The 21,709-nt window shown below is 39.4% G+C and overlaps 2 protein-coding genes across 6 annotated transcripts in view; both read left to right on the top strand.

Annotated features, from left to right (window-relative positions):
• LOC137431746 (growth factor receptor-bound protein 10) overlaps positions 1-21,709 on the top strand; it is a 683,830-nt gene that overhangs the window by 193,977 nt on the left and 468,144 nt on the right. The window lies entirely within an intron of this gene.
• Positions 16,285-21,709, top strand: part of LOC137426076 (uncharacterized) — a 43,194-nt gene continuing 37,769 nt past the window's right edge. The window contains exons 1-4 of the mRNA XM_078781210.1: positions 16,285-17,230; positions 17,318-17,446; positions 17,880-18,003; positions 18,165-18,261. Of these exons, the coding sequence (XP_078637336.1) occupies positions 17,178-17,230; positions 17,318-17,446; positions 17,880-18,003; positions 18,165-18,261 (403 nt within the window). The 5' untranslated portion in view covers positions 16,285-17,177. The remainder of the gene's footprint in view (positions 17,231-17,317; positions 17,447-17,879; positions 18,004-18,164; positions 18,262-21,709) is intronic.

Below are 21,709 nucleotides of genomic sequence, written 5' to 3'. Positions count from 1 at the left end.
TTACTTCGACCAGTGTTAAGCTGTGCTTGAAGCTGTTGTCCTGTGAGCCGCCTCTCACGCAAGCTGTTGACTCTCAGAAACTTGTCTTCTGATTCTGTTGTGGCTTTGGGTCTGCCAGACCTCTTCCTGTCAGAGTTTCCTCCAGTTTCCAATATACTACTTCCTGCAGTGCAATATTGTCAAAATAATGCTTCAGAGGGTGTAATAACAGTCTGTTCCAATACTGCTTTTATACAGACAGGGGGTTTGTAATCAAGTAATCAGCAGAGGTTGTGACACCTGTAGGAATTGTTTGCATCAACTTTCAAGGCTTAATTTACTTACATTGCTGCAGAACAGCTGTAAGTTGTTAACCCATTACTTGTTTCCTGAAGAAGGCCTTTTTTTTTTTTTTACAATACAGTATAACTGCAATTTACATTATTTTCCCGTTTTTGCTAACCTAAACTTTTTTTAACCTCGAGCAGTTTACTGCTTACCTTTGTACCATTTCAGGTTCTTCATTTGATATTAAACTGCGTAAATTTCAATAAAAACTGGAAAAATTGAGGTGTTCTAAAACTTTTGACCGGTAGTGTATGTTATATTGTTCAAAAGTTTGTGTTGATTAATCCTCGTTTTACAGCATGTTTTTTTATGTTTAAACATTGATTTTGTTGAAAGTACCAACAAATCTATAGGTTTAATTTTATTGACCATTTACATTTTTATTCCTGTGGGTGGGTGGGAAGGGGCCCCAGGGGATTGCTTTGCCCAGGGCCGACAATGCTCTTAAGACGGCCCTGCCTCTGAGCCCTGATTGGCGGCTCGTGCTTACCGTCAGCGCTTCTGCCGCTCCGCCCCGATCCTCCTAGTATAGCCTGCCTCGTGTTAATTCGCCCAAAATGAACCAACGTTAGCGCAAAGGGGCATGGGGCTAGGGTAGCTGGAAAGTCGGTAGAAATAGGGCCTATTCTCCTGACTCTACTCAACGCAGACCTAACATAGGAGTAGTATATATATATATAGATAAATATATATATAATGATTATATGGACATATATTTAATATCGAAACGTATGTACAAACTAATGCATTGTGGTTACTACATCTTGATTCAAAGGGATTATAATGACTGTTCAATTAACAAAAATATATGGAGGAACTCATATGTGGGCCTGATCATGAGTTTCTTAAAATGACCATCAAAATGAAGCTAAGGTCACTGAAGCTATAAAATGTAAACGAGAAGAAACAATGGACAAATATAAAATCAGCAATTCTTGAAACTGCTTATTGTGTAATTCCTGAAGTGCGAGATCTAAAGATCCACAGAATGGCCTTCCACCAAAACATGAGAAGTGATAGAGGAGAGGATGAAGTTAAGAGCAGCAGATGTTCACTTTAACTAAGAACTAAATATTTCAATATGTAAGCAATAAAATCTCATATCTGATTGGGCAAGACAGATGGGAGTTCATTGAGAAAAGTACAAAGAAGTATAGAAGCAGTAAGCTGAAAGACCTCTTTGAAGCCATTAAGAGTTGGACACGAATTAAACCAACAATAAACAGGAAGGGAAGCGAAGGACATCAATAACTGACAAAATGAATACTGTGAGAAACTACAAGAGAAAAGAAACAAAGAAAACTAGAACGGGCACTCGGTAGAGCGCATACCTTCGCCGCAGCTACTGTTCTGTACTTGGCATGGGAGTGTAGGGAACAGAACAGTGAACAGTTTGGTGCTGATTTCATGCAAATCGGATAAGAATTGACCGAGTTATGACAAAAAACGCACATTTTGCAAGGTCGTGACCCCCCTGACCTTTGACCCCCAACCGCTAACAAGGGTAATGTCTTCACTGGGTCATGTCGTATATCACAAGATCGGGCATTGAATTCTGAACATTTTGGCATTAGTTGCATGCCAATTGGATAAAAATTGACCGCGCTATGGTAAAAATACGATTTTGACCTTTTCGTGACCTTGACCTTGACCTTTGACCCGATTGCTCCCAAAATCTAATCAAATGTGTCCCGTATAATAACCAATCATCCCACCAAATTTCATGCAATTCGGTTGAATACTTTTTGAGTTATGCGAATAACATACACACACACACACACACACAGACATACAAATAAATACACAGCGATCAAAACATAACCTTCCGCTTTTGCGAAGGTAAATATCAATTGAGAAAGAGAGTAAGAATTTGGCCCATATATACTGGTTGTTGTTGTTGTTGTTGTTGTTGTTGTTGTTGTTGTTGTTGTTGTTGTTGTCGTCGTTGTCGTCGTATAGCCCCAGATAATTCTCTCGAACAAGACCGCGGCACGGAGACAGCTGATCGATATCCCAGGAGTGACCCAGATATCCCCCACATCCAGGATGGTGTATCCCCACCTGCACGGAGTCAAGGAGGCCGAGAGTGAGAGAGAGTGTGAGAGTGTGAGAGTGTGAGAGAGTGTGAGAGAGTGTGAGAGTGTGAGAGTGTGAGAGTGAGAGTGAGAGAGAGAGAGAGTGTGAGAGTGTGAGAGTGTGAGAGTGTGAGAGTGTGAGAGAGAGAGAGTGTGAGAGAGTGAGAGAGTGTGAGTGTGAGAGTGTGAGAGAGAGAGAGTGTGAGAGAGAGAGAGAGTGTGAGAGAGAGAGAGTGTGAGAGAGAGAGAGTGTGAGAAAGAGAGAGTGTGAGAGAGAGAGAGAGAGTGTGAGAGAGAGAGAGTGTGAGAGAGAGAGAGTGTGAGAGAGAGAGAGTGTGAGAGAGAGAGAGTGTGAGAGAGAGAGAGTGTGAGAGAGAGAGAGTGTGAGAGAGAGAGAGTGTGAGAGAGAGAGAGTGTGAGAGAGAGAGAGTGTGAGAGAGAGAGAGAGAGAGAGAGAGAGAGAGAGAGAGTGTGTGAGAGTGTGAGAGAGAGAGAGAGAGAGAGAGAGAGAGAGACAGACAGACAGACAGACAGACAGACAGACAGACAGACATAGACATAAATATATATATATACATCCCCATCCAAAACCTCTTTTCAAATAGTAATTATAAGTGAACAAGTAGGACACTTTCACAACATTGAGAAGACAAAGATCATAGTCGTTGGTGGTGTTGAGTAAGAACCAAGAGGACACAGCGAATTGTGAGCTTAAATTAATAGGAGGTGAGTTTGACTTTTTGGGATCTTGCTAATGAACGTGGGTGGGAGCAGCAAATAGATAAGGAGCTGAGTGGTGTTTCTCAGGACCATTTGAAAAATTTTGGAATGGTAAAACAGATGTAGATCTGCTGAATGACATGCCGAGTCTTACATATCGCATTGCCCGGATGTGCGTCTTGGTCATGACATAATCAGGCAGACAAGAGAAGGATCGACATTTGAAATGTGGTGTTGGAAGTGTCTGCTGCATATCCGACAAAGAGTTGCCACCGGAAATGTGGTGTTAGAAGTGTCTGCCGCATATCCGATGAAGGATTTCCACCTGAAATGTGGTGTTGGAAGTATTTGCTGCATATCCGACGAAGAGCTGCCACCGGAAATGTGGTGTTGGAAGTATTTACTGCATATCCGATGAAGAGTTGCCACCGGAAATGTGGTGTTGGAAGTATCTGCTGCATATCCGATGAAGAGTTGCCACCTGAAATGTGATGTTAGAAGTATTTACTGAATATCTGACGAAGAGTTGCCACCGGAAATGTGGTGTTGGAAGTATCTGCTGCATATCCGATGAAGAGTTGCCACCTGAAATGTGGTGTTGGAAGTATTTACTGAATATCTGACGAAGAGTTGCCACCGGAAATGTGGTGTTGGAAGTATTTACTGAATATCCGACGAAGAGTTGCCACCTGAAATGTGGTGTTGGAAGTGTCTGCTGCATATCCAATGAAGAGTTGCCACCTGAAATGTGGTGTTGGAAGTATTTGCTGCATATCTGATGAAGAGTTGCCACCTGAAATGTGGTGTTGGAAGTGTCTGCTGCATATCCAATGAAGAGTTGCCACCTGAAATGTGGTGTTGGAAGTATATGATGCATATCTGATGAAGAGTTGCCACCTGAAATGTGGTGTTGGAAGTGTCTGCTGCAGTGCTGCATATCCAATGAAGAGTTGCCACCTGAAATGTGGTGTTGGAAGTATCTGCTGCATATCTGACGAAGTGTTGCCACCTGAAATGTGGTGTTGGAAGTATTTACTGAATATCTGACGAAGAGTTGCCACCGGAAATGTGGTGTTGGAAGTATTTACTGAATATCCGACGAAGAGTTGCCACCTGAAATGTGGTGTTGGAAGTATTTGCTGCATACCCAATGAAGAGTTGCCACCTGAAATGTGGTGTTGGAAGTATTTACTGAATATCCGACGAAGAGCTGCCACCTGAAATGTGGTGTTGGAAGTATTTGCTGCATATCCAATGAAGAGTTTCCACCTGAAATGTGGTGTTGGAAGTGTCTGCTGCATATCCAACGAAGAGTTTCCACCTGAAATGTGGTGTTGGAAGTGTCTGCTGCATATCCAACGAAGAGTTGCCACCTGAAATGTGGTGTTGGAAGTATTTGCTGCATATCCGACGAAGTGTTGCCACGGGAAATGTGGTGTTGGAAGTATTTGCTGCATATCTGATGAAGAGTTGTCACCTGAAATGTGGTGTTGGAAGTGTCTGCTGCATATCCAATGAAGAGTTGCCACCTGAAATGTGGTGTTGGAAGTATTTGCTGCATATCTGATGAAGAGTTGCCACCTGAAATGTGGTGTTGGAAGTATTTGCTGCATATCTGATGAAGAGTTGCCACCTGAAATGTGGTGTTGGAAGTGTCTGCTGCATATCCATGGAAGAGTTGCCACCTGAAATGTGGTGTTGGAAGTATATGATGCATATCTGATGAAGAGTTGCCACCTGAAATGTGGTGTTGGAAGTGTCTGCTGCAGTGCTGCATATCCAATGAAGAGTTGCCACCTGAAATGTGGTGTTGGAAGTATTTGCTGCATATCTGATGAAGAGTTGTCACCTGAAATGTGGTGTTGGAAGTGTCTGCTGCATATCCAATGAAGAGTTGCCACCTGAAATGTGGTGTTGGAAGTATTTGCTGCATATCTGATGAAGAGTTGCCACCTGAAATGTGGTGTTGGAAGTATTTGCTGCATATCTGATGAAGAGTTGCCACCTGAAATGTGGTGTTGGAAGTGTCTGCTGCATATCCATGGAAGAGTTGCCACCTGAAATGTGGTGTTGGAAGTATATGATGCATATCTGATGAAGAGTTGCCACCTGAAATGTGGTGTTGGAAGTGTCTGCTGCAGTGCTGCATATCCAATGAAGAGTTGCCACCTGAAATGTGGTGTTGGAAGTATTTGCTGCATATCTGACGAAGTGTTGCCACCTGAACTCGTTTCACAGAACTTGACACAAATTAGGTGTAATTATTGAATAGCACATGCGCATACACTCGGACGTGCGTTGGTATGGGGCAAGCACATCGTGGACTAAAATCGCGATTTGTTTGAAGAAACCAGAATAAATTTAGCTGAAAGACAAAAAGACGCTAGTGCACGCGTATAATTTAATGACTGTTCGAATTTGGTAGCGCATATTGCAACGGATATGCTCATGATTTTACACGTCGCAGCTGGTGACCACACTGTGGTCATTTTTCTCTTGTTTTGAGAAAGGGAGATTATAGCGCTGCTGCAGCTTGAGTGAGATAGAAGGTAAGACCAGCAATTGTGACACCGAGAGTGTAAGATGGTTCCGAACATCACTTTAATGTTCCTAAGTCAGAACGGTAGTACTGGGTGGCTGCTGTCGCCAACCTACTTCCTAAAAAACCGGTCCAACCAGATGGGTGTTTTTTAGGAGACACCATCTCCTTACTGGATGGCCGTTAGCTCCTGAAGGGAGCTCATCCGCCCTTTAACAGGTATCGTTTTTAGTCCTGCAGGGTGTCACAGTCACCGTCCCCACTGGCAAGCCAGTGAGGGTAGTCGGTTTTAATCGCCGACTACCCGACCATGTGGCAATGGAAAAAGGTCGATCAGAGGAATGGCAAAAGGTTGGTGAGGATATCTTCTGACGATGGCGACGGTGATGATATTGGACTGTGCGCCGATCTCTGCACATGTGGGCACCACTGCCCACCCACAAAGCAAGTGGTATCCAGCTTCAAATTGTGTCCTTGCTGAAGGCACTGGTGTATGTTTGCTTCCTCGGTTGCATACTATAAACAAATGTGACGATAAGCTTCCGTGACTGATGACTTTCTCTGCCATGAGCAGTGTGTGAACCCTGCTGGAGGTGCTGAATTATGTCACAAATTCCATCTGTCATGTCTGGTCATGTAAATTTTATGTCAGCCAACATTGCGTGCGCTTGCGAACCATTATGAGAAAGCTCGTAAAAAGAAAACCACACAAAAGTGCAGTTCATGTTGTAAAAAGGAAAAACGTTAAACGCACTATAAATTTTCCAGCTCACTTTAAATGCAGTTTAGTTAATTGTTCGTTGTATATCAACACAGGAACGAGCATGCCAAATCTTCTGTTTGAGGCTTGCCACAAAAACCTCGAGGCCTGGATATTATAGACCACAAGGGGATAAATTTAGGATGGCGATCAACTCTTGTGCTCAACTCGAGTGAAATCCAAGATTTGTCCGTGGCGCCAGCCCAAAGGTGTGTTCTCATGAAAGACAGATTGTGAGATTTTTACCATGCACAAGTAAATGGATGAGGATACTCTTGGGGGCTTGAATGACACCTACCAAATATATTTTCTCAATGTTGATATGCCTTTCAATATATACCTGTTTAATCAAAGGTTCTTCTGCAGGATTTCATTGTTATGCTCTTGTTGAGCTCATTTGATATCATTCTCAAAATTGCAGGGATGATTCAACCTCAAAATATGAAATTAAGTAGTACTTTAATTTGTAAAAGTATTACAATTTACTACTACTACTACTACTACTACTACTACTACTACTACTACTACTACTACTTCCACTATTTGCTACCACTACAACTACTACTACCACTATTACTACCACCACTACTATTACTATGAATACTACTCCCACTATTTCTACCACCACCACTACTACTACCATTACCACTGCATACTACCACTACCAATGCTACTACTACCACTACCACTGCATACTACCACTACTATTATTACCACCACTATTACTACTACCACTACTATTACTACCACTACTATTACTACGAATACTACTCCCACTATTTCTACCACCACTACTACTACTACTACTACTACTACTACTACTACTACTACTACTACTACTACTACCACTATTACTACCACTATTACTATCACTACTACTACCACTACCATGTTACTACTACCATTACCACTGCATACTACCACTACCAATGGTACTACTACCACTACTACTACTACTACCACTATTACTACCACTATTACTATCACTACTACTACTACTACTACTACTACTACTACTACTACCACTATTACTACCACTATTACTATCACTACTACTACTACTACTACTACCACTATTACTATTACTATCACTACTACTACTACTACTACTACTACTACTACCACTATTACTACCACTATTACTATCACTACTACTACCACTATTACTATCACTATTACTATCACTACTACTACTACTACTACTACTACTACTACTACTACTACTACTACTATTACTATCACTACTACTACTACTACTATCACTATTACTACTACTACTACCACTATTACTATCACTACTACTACCACTATTACTATCACTACTACTACTACTACTACTACTACTACCACTATTACTACCACTATTACTATCACTACCATGTTACTACTACCATTACCACTGCATACTACCACTACCAATGGTACTACTACCACTACCACTGCATACTACCACTACTATTACTACCACTACTACTACTACTACCACTATTACTACCACTATTACTACTACCACTACTATTACAAACGAATACTACTACCACTATTTATACCACCACTACTACTACTACTACTACTACTACTACGACTACCACTATTACTATCATTACTACTACTACCACTACCATGCTACTACTACCATTACCACTGCATACTACCACTACCAATGCATACTACCACTACCAATGCATACTACCACTACCATGCTACTACTACCACTACCACTGCATACTACCACGACCACTGCAAACTACCACTACTATTACTACTACTACTACTACTACGACTACCACCACCACTATTTCTACCACCACTACTACTACTACTACTACTACCACTATTACTACCACTATTACTACCACTATTACTACTACTATTACTACTACTTCTAATAATACTACTACTACTACCACTACTAATACCACTATTACTACTACTACTACTACTACCACTATTGCTACCACCACTACTAATACTACTACTACTACTACTACTACTACCACTATTGCTACCACTATTACTACCACTACTACTATTACTACTACTACTACTACTACTACTACTACTACTACTACTTCCACTACTAATACCACTACTAATACCACTTACTACCACTACTACTACTACTACTACTACTACTACTACTACTACTACCTCTACTATTACTACTACCACTATTACTACCACTATTACTACTACTATTACTACTATTACTAATACTACTACTACTACTACTACTACTACCTCTACTAATACCACTATTACTACCACTACTACTGGCGGGAAATGAAGTATGTTGAAGGTAGCGGCAATAGCTCACATTCTCTACGTGAAAGACTGTATGATGTTTAACATCCACTGCGTAATGCTGGCAGCCAGGACACCCAGCTTAATGTCTATTCGAGGAAAGGCACACTTTGTGAGGCAATGCCCTGCCATGCGGAGTGCCATTGTCTGGGTGTGAATCAAACCCACACTAACTATACTTGACACCTCATAGTTAAGTGCACTGTGTCTGTACCAACCTGTCAGACGATTACTTCAATTCTCAACTCTTCAATAAAACCACAATAACTCGTTTTGAAAGTGTCAAGAAAGTTTCAGTTTTGAGTCCAATTCACCCACACGTTTCTCCCCCATATTCCTGCAACGAGTGAACAAAATGTATCAATAAGTCGTTTCTCTTGTTCTAAAACCCATGCTATGAAAGATAACATCCAAAAAGCACAGCCTGATGATAAGACTGGTAAAGTTGCATATTCGAGTGCAGCTTTGGATGTTCTTTTGAGCAGATCAAACAGATCTCTCTGGAGAACAAAACTCGCCCTCCCTTAAGTATCTACCTTCGTTCAAAGGCAACATTAAGCCGATTGTCCCACCTGCTTTCTCGATATTTTACGAATGCTGAAGATTCCTTTTGCAAATATCCAGGGTTTTTCAGGCTTTTTCAAACTGTATTCACCCATTGTACAATTTGGTGCTGGTTTTATATACAGGACTAACCTATATTGTTTATTCCTTCGGATTTTTTTTTTTTTTGTGTACAAGATCGAGGCTCGTGAAAGAGCTAACATTAATGACAAAAAAAAAACCAAATCGATACATCGACAAAATAAAGGGAGCAGGAGGCAAGATGGGGGAGAGAGAGAGGGAAGCACACAAGTACAATATTTGAGAGCAGGGACATCAGGAGATCTGTGGGAGGGAGAGGGCTTGGGGGGAGGGGGGTGGGAGAGGTATAAAACACGTGGACACAGCTCGGACTTTCCACTGCATACTTCCATGCATTTGTTACCCTCGCTTGAGGAGAGGGTATTGCATTTGAGTCCGTTTGTCTGTCTGTTTGTTTGTCCACACAGAATAAATATGATTTTCTCTGCAACCGTTGGTCCGATTGACAGGAATTTTTCGCCATTGGTGCCACTCCACCTGTATAATTTTTAAAATGATATTCATGACGTCATAGGTCACGTGGTTCGGCCGCCATCTTGGAAAAATCGAAAAACTTTGCACTTCTATATCTCCGAAAGCACTGAAAAAAAAAAAAAATTGAGACATGGCTCATTGTAAGGAACTCTCCATGGGGAATAAAATATGTTAATGATGATGTCATAGGTGCCTCCATTATGACATCATAATTCGACAAGTACAAAACTTCATCCGATCAAGATGAAATTTATTGAGCATAATCTCGGAATAAATTAGTTTAGGAAAAAAAAATGTCATCGGTCACGTGGTTCGGCCGCCATATTTTTTTTCACACAAAAGCCTTAAAAAACACTGAAAATACATCCTGGTGAGGGTTTGCAATCTCTGATTGCTCTTTCTTTCTTTTCTTTTTTTTAAATGCATTTGAATGTGTTGTGCAGTGTTTCATATTTCAAACATTTGAGAGTTGAGTTTTGGCCTCAATGTTCTGAGGATGCTCAAGTTTATGATGGCTTCCAATTTTTTTTAAATCTATACTTGTAGTAAAATTGCTGACATGCTGACACCTCAGTATTCTCTGCTGAACTAAGTCCATTCTGAACTGTTTAAAGTGTTAAAGGCCTACGTCTGTAGTATATTGGTGTAAGGGTTCCCACTCTGGGATGATGCAGCCGCTTACAATTTTGTCAGCTGGAGTTTAACACTGCGTTAATGCTGTATCTCAGCGGGAGGGTGTCTCAAGATCTGCTTCTGACCCACAGCAGGAAGGTTTGTGGACTGTTTTCTATCACCTCACTTCTGGACTTGCTCGTCCAGCGCTCTCATCTTTCCGTCATCCTCCAGCCTGCCAAGATAGTGTGCATTCTTCTGGAATCCCACACCTAGTTAACACCCTCAACCCCCATGCCAATTTGAAACTGAGTGCTCACCTTCATTCCACATCCCACTATTCTCTCGCCTATGGAACCGATTCCCTGCATCCTCCCTCCCGTCCTTCAAAAGTGCTGCGCTTCATCACCTTGTGCTTTCGCCCATACCCACATCTGCGGTCTGCTCACTTCTACTCTCTTCTACTCTCTTCTGCCTCTCCCCTCTCCCTACCTCCCCAATTCTTGCTCTCTTTTATTCCGCCATGCGTCCACCAGATATCTGTATAGTCAAAAAACAAATTAAATTTCTAATTTTATTACATTGTGTGCCTTTCGTATTAATGAAGGACTTTACAAGGCACTTCAACATGTAAGGGGAGTCCAGAGAGTAAAACAAGGTTTGTTTGAAAAATGAAAATATTTCATTCAGATTTATAAACCGAAATGGAAATGTCTTCCAGTAAAGAATTCCAATGCTTGGGAGCATAAGTCAAAAAACGTGTTTACTTTTCGTTTTCAACTGTGTGGGATGAACGGTCAGAAAGTTCATGTCGGAGGAGCACAATGAATGAGGAGGAATAGCCAGAGAGATAAGGCTGGTGATGTATGTCGGGACAAAAGTGTTTAATGCTTTGTGTGTTCAAAGTTAGTTTAATAATTAATCCATTCTTTGAGGGGATTGTAAGCGACAAAAGTTCCTCGAGAACTGCAGTTGGATGTTGAATGTAAGATTCAGGAATCATAATTACCATATAATTTTGGAATGAGTTGCACTCATACAAAGGAGGCATAAATGAGTGAGTATTTGTATTTTTTTTGTGGTTGAGAAATGGCCAGATTTTTGTGATGGAATGTAGGTTGTAAGAGGTAGATTTTGTGATTGTATTATCCTGTGGGAGTTGTCATTTAAGCTTAATTTAAAAAAAACAAACCTTTAGAGGCAATTTTTCTCCGCAAGCCGGTTTTTTATTTTTTTTTGTATACAAGATCGAGGCTCGTGAAAGAGCTAACATTAATCACACAAAAAGTCAAACCGACGCACAAAACACAAAATAATGGGAGCGGTAGACAATATGTGGAGAGAGGGGGAAGGACACAAACACAACATTTGAGAGTAGGGACATCGAGAGAACTGTGGGAGGGAGAGGGCTTGGGGGGAGGTGGGAAAGGTATAAAACATATGGACACTGCAAGGACTTTCAGGAAAGAAGTTGGAATTTCAAAAAAGTGTATGGGGTGAATTAGCGGGGGTAGAAAAGATCAAGGTTTTGGATGGGGGAAGATAAGAGATGGTGGTGAACAGCTGTTTTAAAGACCTGGAGGGAGGAGTGGGATTGAAAGGAGTGGGGGAGTTTGTTCCAACTGGGTTCCAACTAAATAAGGGTTGGCCTCATTTAAACTTAATTACAACACCAAAATTGTGAACTATATCATATTATGTTTATTCCACACCACTCCTTTCCTAATCCATCTCCATGCGCTGCATGACGTCATCGGCGGGCACCAACGGGAGCCTGGCGATGACGCGTGCTGAAAGGGAGTACCTAGTTTTCACTCTGTTTTTTTTCCCTTGTTTGTTTGTTTTCTTCTTTTCTTGTTTGTCTGGGTGATATCTCCGCCATCCTTTGAGCTAGGAAGCTGATATTTGGGCACAATAGTGAGCACGTGCTTTGGCAAAAATTCTATTTTTTGTTTTGTGATTAATCAGTTAATTAATTAAGTGCTTATTTATTTCCTTTCTCATCTGGGCATTATCTCAGGCACCTTTTGAGTTAGGAATCTGATATTTGCACACGACAATAACCAAGTGATTTGGCTGTAAAGGGTATTTCTGATTTATTGATTAATCAATTAATCGATGAATTATTTAATTATTTGATTCATGACTTGATTTTTTTTTTTTAAGTTACAGCTTCGGATGAAACGGTGGTGGTTTAGGTAATCTATTAGCCAATTGATTAATAATTTCATTATTTTACCATTATTATTTATTTATTTTCATTATTATTAATCACTTATTTGTTTTCTTTCTCATCTGGGCAATATCTCAGGCACCTTTTGAGCTAGGAAGCTGATATCCGGACACGACAATGACCAAGTGATGTGGCCATAAAGGATATTTTTGATTTATTAATTAATCAATTAATCAATTTGTTATTTATTGATTAAAAAATTATTGATTTTTTTTTCAATTAATGACTTGTTTAATTAATTTTTGAAGAAGTTACAGCTTCGGATGAAACACTTGTGGTTGAGGTATGCTATTAGCCAATTGATGAAGAAATTATTTTACGATTACTTTTTTTTTTTAATTACCCAATTAATAAATCAATTATTGTACACCTCTCCAGCCCAATACAGTCTCTATGAGCTGCACAGCGGTATTGATGGGCGCCGGAGGCAATACCTAATGGTATAGGTATACCTGATGGCAATGCCGTGCTGGAGGATGTTATTTATTTCTTTGGCATGGGGACGGTGGACTTTGAATGTATCTGTACTTGTTTTCTCTTATTTTAATTTACTTTATATGTTGTAGTAATCAAGTAAGACATAGAAATCACGATCGTAATTCACAAAATAGAATTTGATGCGGACACCTCTGGGTATACCTCCGCCCGAATTGCATCTCAACCCAGTGTTATGTTTGATACCAATTAAAGGTCACATGAAAATGTGACAAAAGATCAAATGAGAGAGAGCACAAAAAGAGAAAACAGACACATAAAAGAGATAACATCTGATGCTTCTAATTTTCGTTGTGGTCTGCAAGCTTATTTCAAAGGTCAAATGACCTACAACCTTTGACCTGTTGAAGAAAATCGAATCCCTTCTGCTTTGTATTGCAATCCATACTTGTGGCAAGTTTGGTTGAAGTTGCTTCAGTGGTTCTCAAGTTATTGTTGTACAAAAATGATAATGAATTAAAGAGAAGATATCGTTTGACCTTTGATCTTTTGAACCCAAAATGTAATCCTTCATTTTGCGATTACAATCTATACTTCTGCCAAGTTTGCTTGAAATCACCGCAGTTATCGTGATGATAAAAACTGATAATGCACAGCTGGACGGACACATCAAAAACATAATGCCTCTGGTCTTCGGCTGTGGAGGCATCTATGTATTAATGGGCTAAGGGACCGGCCTTGTCTGTGCTTCTTCTCCTATTGGTGAAGGCGTATGCACGTTTCCTTGACTACAAGCCACCCTGGCGTGTTCGTCGTATGCTGTAGGTATTGTTATTTTTGTAAGCTCTTCTTTTAGGGGTGTTTTCCAGCAAAAAAAACAACCCAAAATAAACATGTACAGTATTCCACCCCTTATTGACAGCCATTTTGCTTTCGTGCAGATGCGATTATATGATATACATTTCATGTATTGTATATACTTTGTCTTTACTCTTAATGGTGTTTTACTATCTGGCTCAGCAGTTAACGCACATGCATGTCGAACTACAGGTCACAAGTCCGAATCTCGCTGGCATAAAAAAGTTTCTTTCACTTTTGGTCAACACCACGAGCAAGCGACCTTAAGTTTGTTACAATACGTCCACATCACTCTAACTTCAGTTGTGTCAAGGTACCGCACCTTCAGTTGTGATTTCACGGGTTTCCGCTAATAACCATCAAGCATGTTTCACTGGCTCATCCTCAAGCAAGGTTATCATTATGTCAGCTGTTTTGGCCCTTTCACCTCACTGCAACTGCAACACTCGGGTGTGTCACCACAGCAGTACTTGTGCACCACACGCAGATTTTAAAAAGATTTTAGGTTTAAGATTTCAGAATGAATGCAAAAGCATCAAACCATAAATTAAAACACATCCAAAGAGAAAAATACAAAAAGAAGACGAGGCTATTTGACATTATACGTAAGTAGACAATTGACAAACACATGGCATATGAGATTTGAGCCTGGGTTCCCTACATCGTGAACCAGGGCTTTCAGATGGAAACCCCAATGGATTTCTGCTTTGGCCTGCACTCATTCCCTTCAGTTCCAAAGAAAATCCTATACCAACCGACTCCTCTCTGGCCTCGCCCCCCCAGCTCTCTCTGGGCTCTGTCCCGCAAATATTCCTTCAGGTCGCACAAGATCTGCCTGCAACCCTCTTATGGTTAAACTGCCAAAATCAAGACTCTCTGCTCACCTTCACTCCTTCATTCCTCTTTTCTCCTGCCTCTGGAACAAACTCCCTCACTCTCTTCAATCCCACTCCTCTCTCCAGGTCTTTAAAACAGCTGTTCACCACCATCTCTTATCTTCCCCCATCCAAAACCTTGATCTTTTCTACCCCCACTAATTTCACCCCAATTCCACTTTTTTGAAATACCAACTTCTGTCCTGGAAGTCCTTGGTGTCCTTGTGTTTTATACTTCTCCTACCCCCCTCCCCCCTTCCCACGCCTCCTCCCCCCAAGCCCTCTCCCTCCCACACATCTCCCTGCTCTCAGATGTGTGCTCTCAAGTGTTTGTGTGCTTCCCCTTCTCTCCCCATCTTGTCTTCCTCTCCCTCTTTTTATATATTTTGTTTGTCTGGTTGATTTGTTTGTGAAGTAAATGTCAGCTCTTTCACGAGCCTCGATTCAGTATAAAAAAAAACAAAAACAAAAAAAAACCGATTGTGAAATGTACCCCAAATGAAACCAGAAACTTCACTAAAACTTCATTCTAGGATAGGAACACTTGAACCAGAAAGGTCGAACTGATTTAAACTCAGAGCACCCGACATACGGACTCGTGAGTGGAAGCATGCCCTTTAAGAGCTTGCACTAACCACCAAGGTAACAAATGACACACAGATAATCCATCCAAACCACACTAAAAGCCAGACAGAACAAAAGAGGAAACATTTTTACAAACCCTCTGGGCTACTTCTTATATTGAAACAGAGATTTTGAGTGACCAATCAGTCGTATCCACCAACACAAAAGCCCATATAACAGAATTCAAGAATTGGATTGGCTTATCCAAAAACTTGCCCTTAAGTATTAATCAAACAAATTCTTTCATTTATCCTAAATTGCACTTGTATCACATAAAAACAGAAATATCAATGTCTAATGCAACATCACAAAAGAAAGATGCAAACAACCTATTAGAATTGGACATACCCTTCCACCATCAAGGCCTTTCCACCTGCAAACAGGCTGCCACCAATAGAGAACTAGAACAGCACTCGGTGGTGTGCATACCTTCCCCAGGCTGATCAGTTTGATTTCCATCCCCACTGATAGGCCGGAACAAACTCATCCACCAAATTTTGTCATAACTCATCCACAACCTTTTTTGAAATATCGTGCTGCATATTATTTTTTGCCCGATCACTCAATGGTAAAGAATCACTTGAAAAAATCCCCCCCCCCAAAAAAAATCTTATCTGGATCCATACATTATCTGGATCTTCACCAAAATCGAATCAATTCTTCTTTGTCGCACACCCAACCTGTACACCAAATTTTGTCATAACTCATCCACAACCGTTTTTGAAATATCGTGCTGTATATTATTTTTTTCCCGATCACTCAATGGTAAAGAATCACTTGAAAAAATCCCCCCCCCCAAAAAAAATCTTATCTGGATCCATACATTATCTGGATCTTCACCAAAATCGAATCAATTCTTCCTCGTCGCACACCCAACCTGTACACCAAATATTGTCATAACTCGTCCACAACCTTTTTTGAAATATCGTGCTGCATATTGTTTTTTGCCCTATCAGTAGTGTAATAATGTTGCTTCTGGGACACCTCCGTTTAACATGGGAAATCCCTATCTAATGTCATTTACCCCCTTGTCTTTTTCAAAAATCATAAACACCTCTATTTCTCCCACCCTCATCTTTATGAACCTTTTGTCTGTAGTACCTATCCTTAATGTTGTTCATTAGACCACTCAAACACTACAAATATTTGTTTTCTCTTATAGACCTATCATCCTTCTTCTACATATCATCTGGCAGATTAATCTTTGACCCATTCACTTCCATATTAATTCTTTCCCTCCCTCATTGCCCCTAAACACCTATATTTCTCTCACCCTTTTCTTTACGAACCTTCTAACCTTTTGACATGCTATCCTTATTCATTAGACCACTTAAACACCTGTGATCCTTCTGACCTTATGGACCTTTTAACCTTTTACTCTTAATATCATCTGGTGAATATGGCCCACTCAAACAACGACCCTACAAATATTTGTTTATGCGTGGGAAATAATTTAATTCTCCTCCAACTTCCATCACCATACTCAAACCTTTTTTTATTAATTCTTCGCTTTTGAGAAATGACGTTGTTTCAATGACTTGGATAACTTCCCAGAAAGATTTCATTGTCTTATTTCCTGTTATTCACACACGCTCAGGGCTTCCCCGAAATGACTGCATGTCGTCATTTCAAGAAAATACATTTTGTTCATTATAAAAGAACGTGTTCAATTCAATTTTGATCATTGGGGATCGACATGTCTTACTACTCCATCCTTTACTCTGATAAAGAAGAAGAATACTCACCAAGGTAAGTTTCATTTAAAATTAAAGTGTTTAAAGCTTTGTATGGGATTAATTATACAACAAATGACTTAATATTCCTTTATCTTTACAGCAATGCGAATATCCTGGCAGAACTTCAAACTGGTTGGAATGAAAATACTGCAGAATCTCAAGAGTTGCAAAACGAAATGAACTTGAACAACTTGCCTGTTTCACCATTCTTGGAAGATTCATATGCAAGGTAAGATACTAAATATTAATACATTTGTGTTAAACGACGCTGCCTTAGTGTGTGTGTGTGTGTGTGTGTGTGTGTTCGTGTGTGTATGTGTTTGTGTGTGTTCGTGTGTGTATGTGTGTGTGTATGTATCTGTGAATGTGTGTGTGTATGTGTATGTGTGTGTTCTTGTGTGTATGTATCTATGAATGTGTGTGTGTGTGTGTGTGTGTGTGTGTGTGTATGTGTGTGTGTGTATGTATCTGTGAATGTGTGTATGTGTTTGTGTGTGCGTTCGTGTGTGTATGTGTGTGTGTGTATGTATCTGTGAATGTGTGTGTGTATGTGTATGTGTGAATGTGTATGTGTGTGTATGTGTGTGTATGTGTGTGTGCGTGTGTGTGATGTTTTGTCAAGCTTACTTCAACATAGTAATTTCTCCTTATTTTGTTTGCAGCCTTGAAGACCAAAGCTTGGAGTGGGACGATTTTGATTTTCCAAAGAGTGGTTATTTCCCGTCAACATGTGGTACCCTAAATTTTCAACTCGACCACTTGGACACAAAGCTCGATTTTTTAGAGGTATGTATCCCAATATCCTCATATCCTTGTGTGTGTGTGTGTGTGTGTGTGTGTGTGTGTGTATGTGTGTGTGTGTGTGTGTGTATGTGTGTATGTGTGTATGTGTGTGTGTGTGTGTGTGTAATATTTTCTCTCCCCTCTTGTCCTCTTGCCTTTGACAGAAAGAGATTCCAAACCTGAAGATATCTGCTGCTGTTGAAACTACCTTTGTCTTATGTTGGGAAGAAATTGATGACTTATGCTGGGGAGAAGTTGAATGTATACCTCAAGAAAAATGTTTTAATAATATAAAGATTTTAATGTTTTCAATATTTATATATATTTGTTTTGTTTACAATTATTTAATTCTTAATTACAAAAAGAGAATAAAGGAGGGAACGGGGAGGTGCACCCCTGCCAAAGACCCTTCACCCCCCTCATCCCACCCCTCCCCTCCCCTTGTGTGTGTGGGGAAGGTGGGGGTGGGATGAGGGGGGTGAAGGGTCAAGGGTGGGGGTGCACGGAGGGTGGGGGATGATGGGTGTGGTCTGTGTGGGCGGGGTCTGTGTGGGCGGGGTCTGTGTGGGCGGGGTCTGTGTGGGCGGGGTCTGTGTGGGCGGGGTCGGTGTGGGCGTGGCTTATGATTTTTAATTTATTTAATTTTTTTTTATTATTACCACGAATTAAATTAGCTAATATGGGTGGGGTGAATAGAAATGTTGTTTAATGAATTATTAGCTTTGTTTTTTGTAATTCTTGCGAGTAAAATGAACCCAAGATTTCTTCTCGATTTATATCATTTAATTTGTAAGTCCAAGGGTTTGTAGCCATTACATCAACGATTATAAATAATTCATTAGTCCATTTTTGTGTATAACCTTTCTCAAAATGGCTTTTCCATTTGTATATCCTTACAATATCACCAACTTTAAACTTGGGCTTTCTCAAATTAATCTCCTTTTCATATTCTAATTTTGTAAATGTTTCTGATGGTTTTGATTGTGTTGATGAATGAACTGTATTATTGTAATTATCTACAATATCCTGAATTAAATACACCCATTTTTGAGAACCGAGTTGTGTGAATTTTTTATATAATTTCTCTTTTAAAGTACGATTAAAACGCTCAATAACAACTGCCTTTCCTTCATTAAAGGTGCTGTATAATTTAATACCCTTCCCCTTAAGAAATTTCATGAATATTTTGTTATAGAACTCTGTTCCCTCATCAGTCCATAACTTCTTTGGTTTCCTTTTATCCCGATCAAATATTAGCTTAAAGGCTAACATTAAAGTATCACCCCTTTTATTTTTTAAAGGGACAACCCAGGCAAATCTACTCCTCAAATCAATAACGGTTAAAGCATACCTGTATCCCCTGTCATTATTCAATTCAATTAAATCAGCGGACCATATGTGGTCAGTGTATTTAGAATAAACCTTCCTTCTTTTAAACTTTGTGATTATAGGTTTGTGTAATTCTTCAGCCAAAAGCTCCTCAGTCTTGATGGCATCATTAGAGCCTAATAGTTTTTTGAGGAATAACCAAGACCAAGTTTCAATTTAGCATTTATCAAATTTCTCACAATAAACCTATCAACTTTCTCTCTCAACGTTGGATTTTGTATCAAAGACAAATTATACAACATTTCGCTGTCGGCTTTATGTTTTTCAGTCAACGTAGTGGTTTTCCCATAAGCAATATCATGCTTCATACACACTTCGTCAACCCTATTTGTAGGTTTAGACCAAGGTTTAGGATTGTCAGCCTCATCTAATCTTTTATCCAAGTTTGTTCCTGGACCACAGAAAGAATACCCTGGAAGGTGTAATTCCCCTGGAATTCCAGTTGTTGTAAATTTACTTCCTGACAGAAACTTTTGTATGTCTCCTCCTCTTTTAGGAGAGATGAATTGGCACTTTTTAGAGCCACATACTTGACATATTCCTTTTTGATAAACTCTATTATTTTTAGCTTTAACATAAGAGATATTTTTAGATTTAGTTTTCTTTTTACATTTGAGACAATAACTCATATTTATTTATCAGAAAAATTCCGACAGAGTATCAAAACCTTTTTGGTTTTCAACATATACATTTCAATCTTTATTTTTAAAACATAAAGAATCCTAAGGAATGCCTTCACTCTCTCCTCCATTTATTTACAAATAAAAACTAACTAAAGTCAATGGCACCAACATCATCAATCACATAATCTTTTCCTTCTTCTTCTTCTTCTTCTTCACCACTTTCTCGTTTAAATCTCTGAAATTGAAGACATTGACGTTCTTATTTTTGAAACCATTATCTTCATAAGAGTTGTTAATTCTTTAATTTCCTCTTCGGTGCGTTGAGATTGATTTATTTGCTTTAATACACTCAATCTTTTATGAATCTCAGTGATTTCCATCTTTTTATATTTTTCCTCCCTCTCTCTTTGCTCCCTCTCCTCCTCCTCCATTTTCTCCCTCTCCTCCTTCTCCTTTTTCTCCCTTTTCTCCCTTTCCTCCTTCTCCCTTTTCTCCCTTTCCTCCTTCTCCTTTTTCTCCCTTTCCTCCTTCTCCTTTTTCTCCCTCTCCTCCTTCTCCTTTTTCTCCCTCTCCTCCTTCTCCTCCTTTTTCTCCCTCTCCTCCTTCTCCTCCCTCTCCCTTTCCTCCTTCTCCTTTTTCTCTCTTTCCTCCTTCTCTTCTTCAACTCCTTCCTCATCCCTTGCTACCCTTGAGTTTAAACCCCAAAGAATATTATACATATACTCATCTGGATTTTGAGATATTCTTGTATCTATAATTATTTTTCTCATAATAGGATACCAATAAGATTTGTTGACGATTTCTAAAAGAGTTTTATATTTCATAACTTTGAGAAGTTCATTTTTATTTAATATTTTAAACAAGTCTCTATTTGTGGGTTTAACAATATCAGTATAAGGCCAGTTTTTTATGACAAAATTCCCATGTATATGCTCCAAATCATAAGGTATGTAATACCGAGCACCCTTTTCTTGTAGGTATCCTTGAATACAAAAATTATAATTCTCTTGTAGTCTTCTTCCTGCCATTTATGTATCAGAAATATATGTGAGATTAATATTATGACAGGTAATACCACCCCATCTTCCCACTACCAAATCGGTTTGTATTCCTCGGCTTTCTATCCTTATCTCATTACCTTCCTTCTTTGTCATGCGAACCATCGCTATACTATCATATATTTTTATTTTCTTAAAATCACGTATTTGTTGTTTACTAATTGTACTTCCACATAAATCCTTATCTTCACCAAGTGGATAATATTCTTCTTTACGAGACTGATTTAAATCATGTAGGTCTTCTATGTTTATTGAAAAAGACCAATTATACCCTAAATCAGGCATATCATACCCCCATTTATTAATTCGCATATTAACTAAATGTCCTTCTTTATAAAATTTAATTGTAAGCAGGTAGTTAAATTCAATGAGGAAAGGTGTATGGTCAGTATAACCAGGTGTTGTGGTTGTAAATTTTACTTGTTTCACAAAACGTGCTGTTTTCTTTAAAGATATATATTGTGATAAATCACTGAATCTAATCAAGTCATTCGCATCTGTAGGGTTTGGATAATTGATTAATTTATAAGTATTCTTCATATTAATATTTTTACTTACACTATATTTTTGTCGTTCAGCCTGTGCCTTTGTATAATAATTTGATAAATCAATATCCTGAGAGGATTTCCCAAAGATAGA

Source organism: Myxine glutinosa, chromosome 7 (assembly GCF_964187855.1).
Source record: "Myxine glutinosa chromosome 7, kmMyxGlut1.1, whole genome shotgun sequence".
Taxonomy (NCBI): domain Eukaryota; kingdom Metazoa; phylum Chordata; class Myxini; order Myxiniformes; family Myxinidae; genus Myxine; species Myxine glutinosa.
Note: the sequence above shows the minus strand (reverse complement) of the source record. Positions and strands in the feature narration are given on the sequence as shown.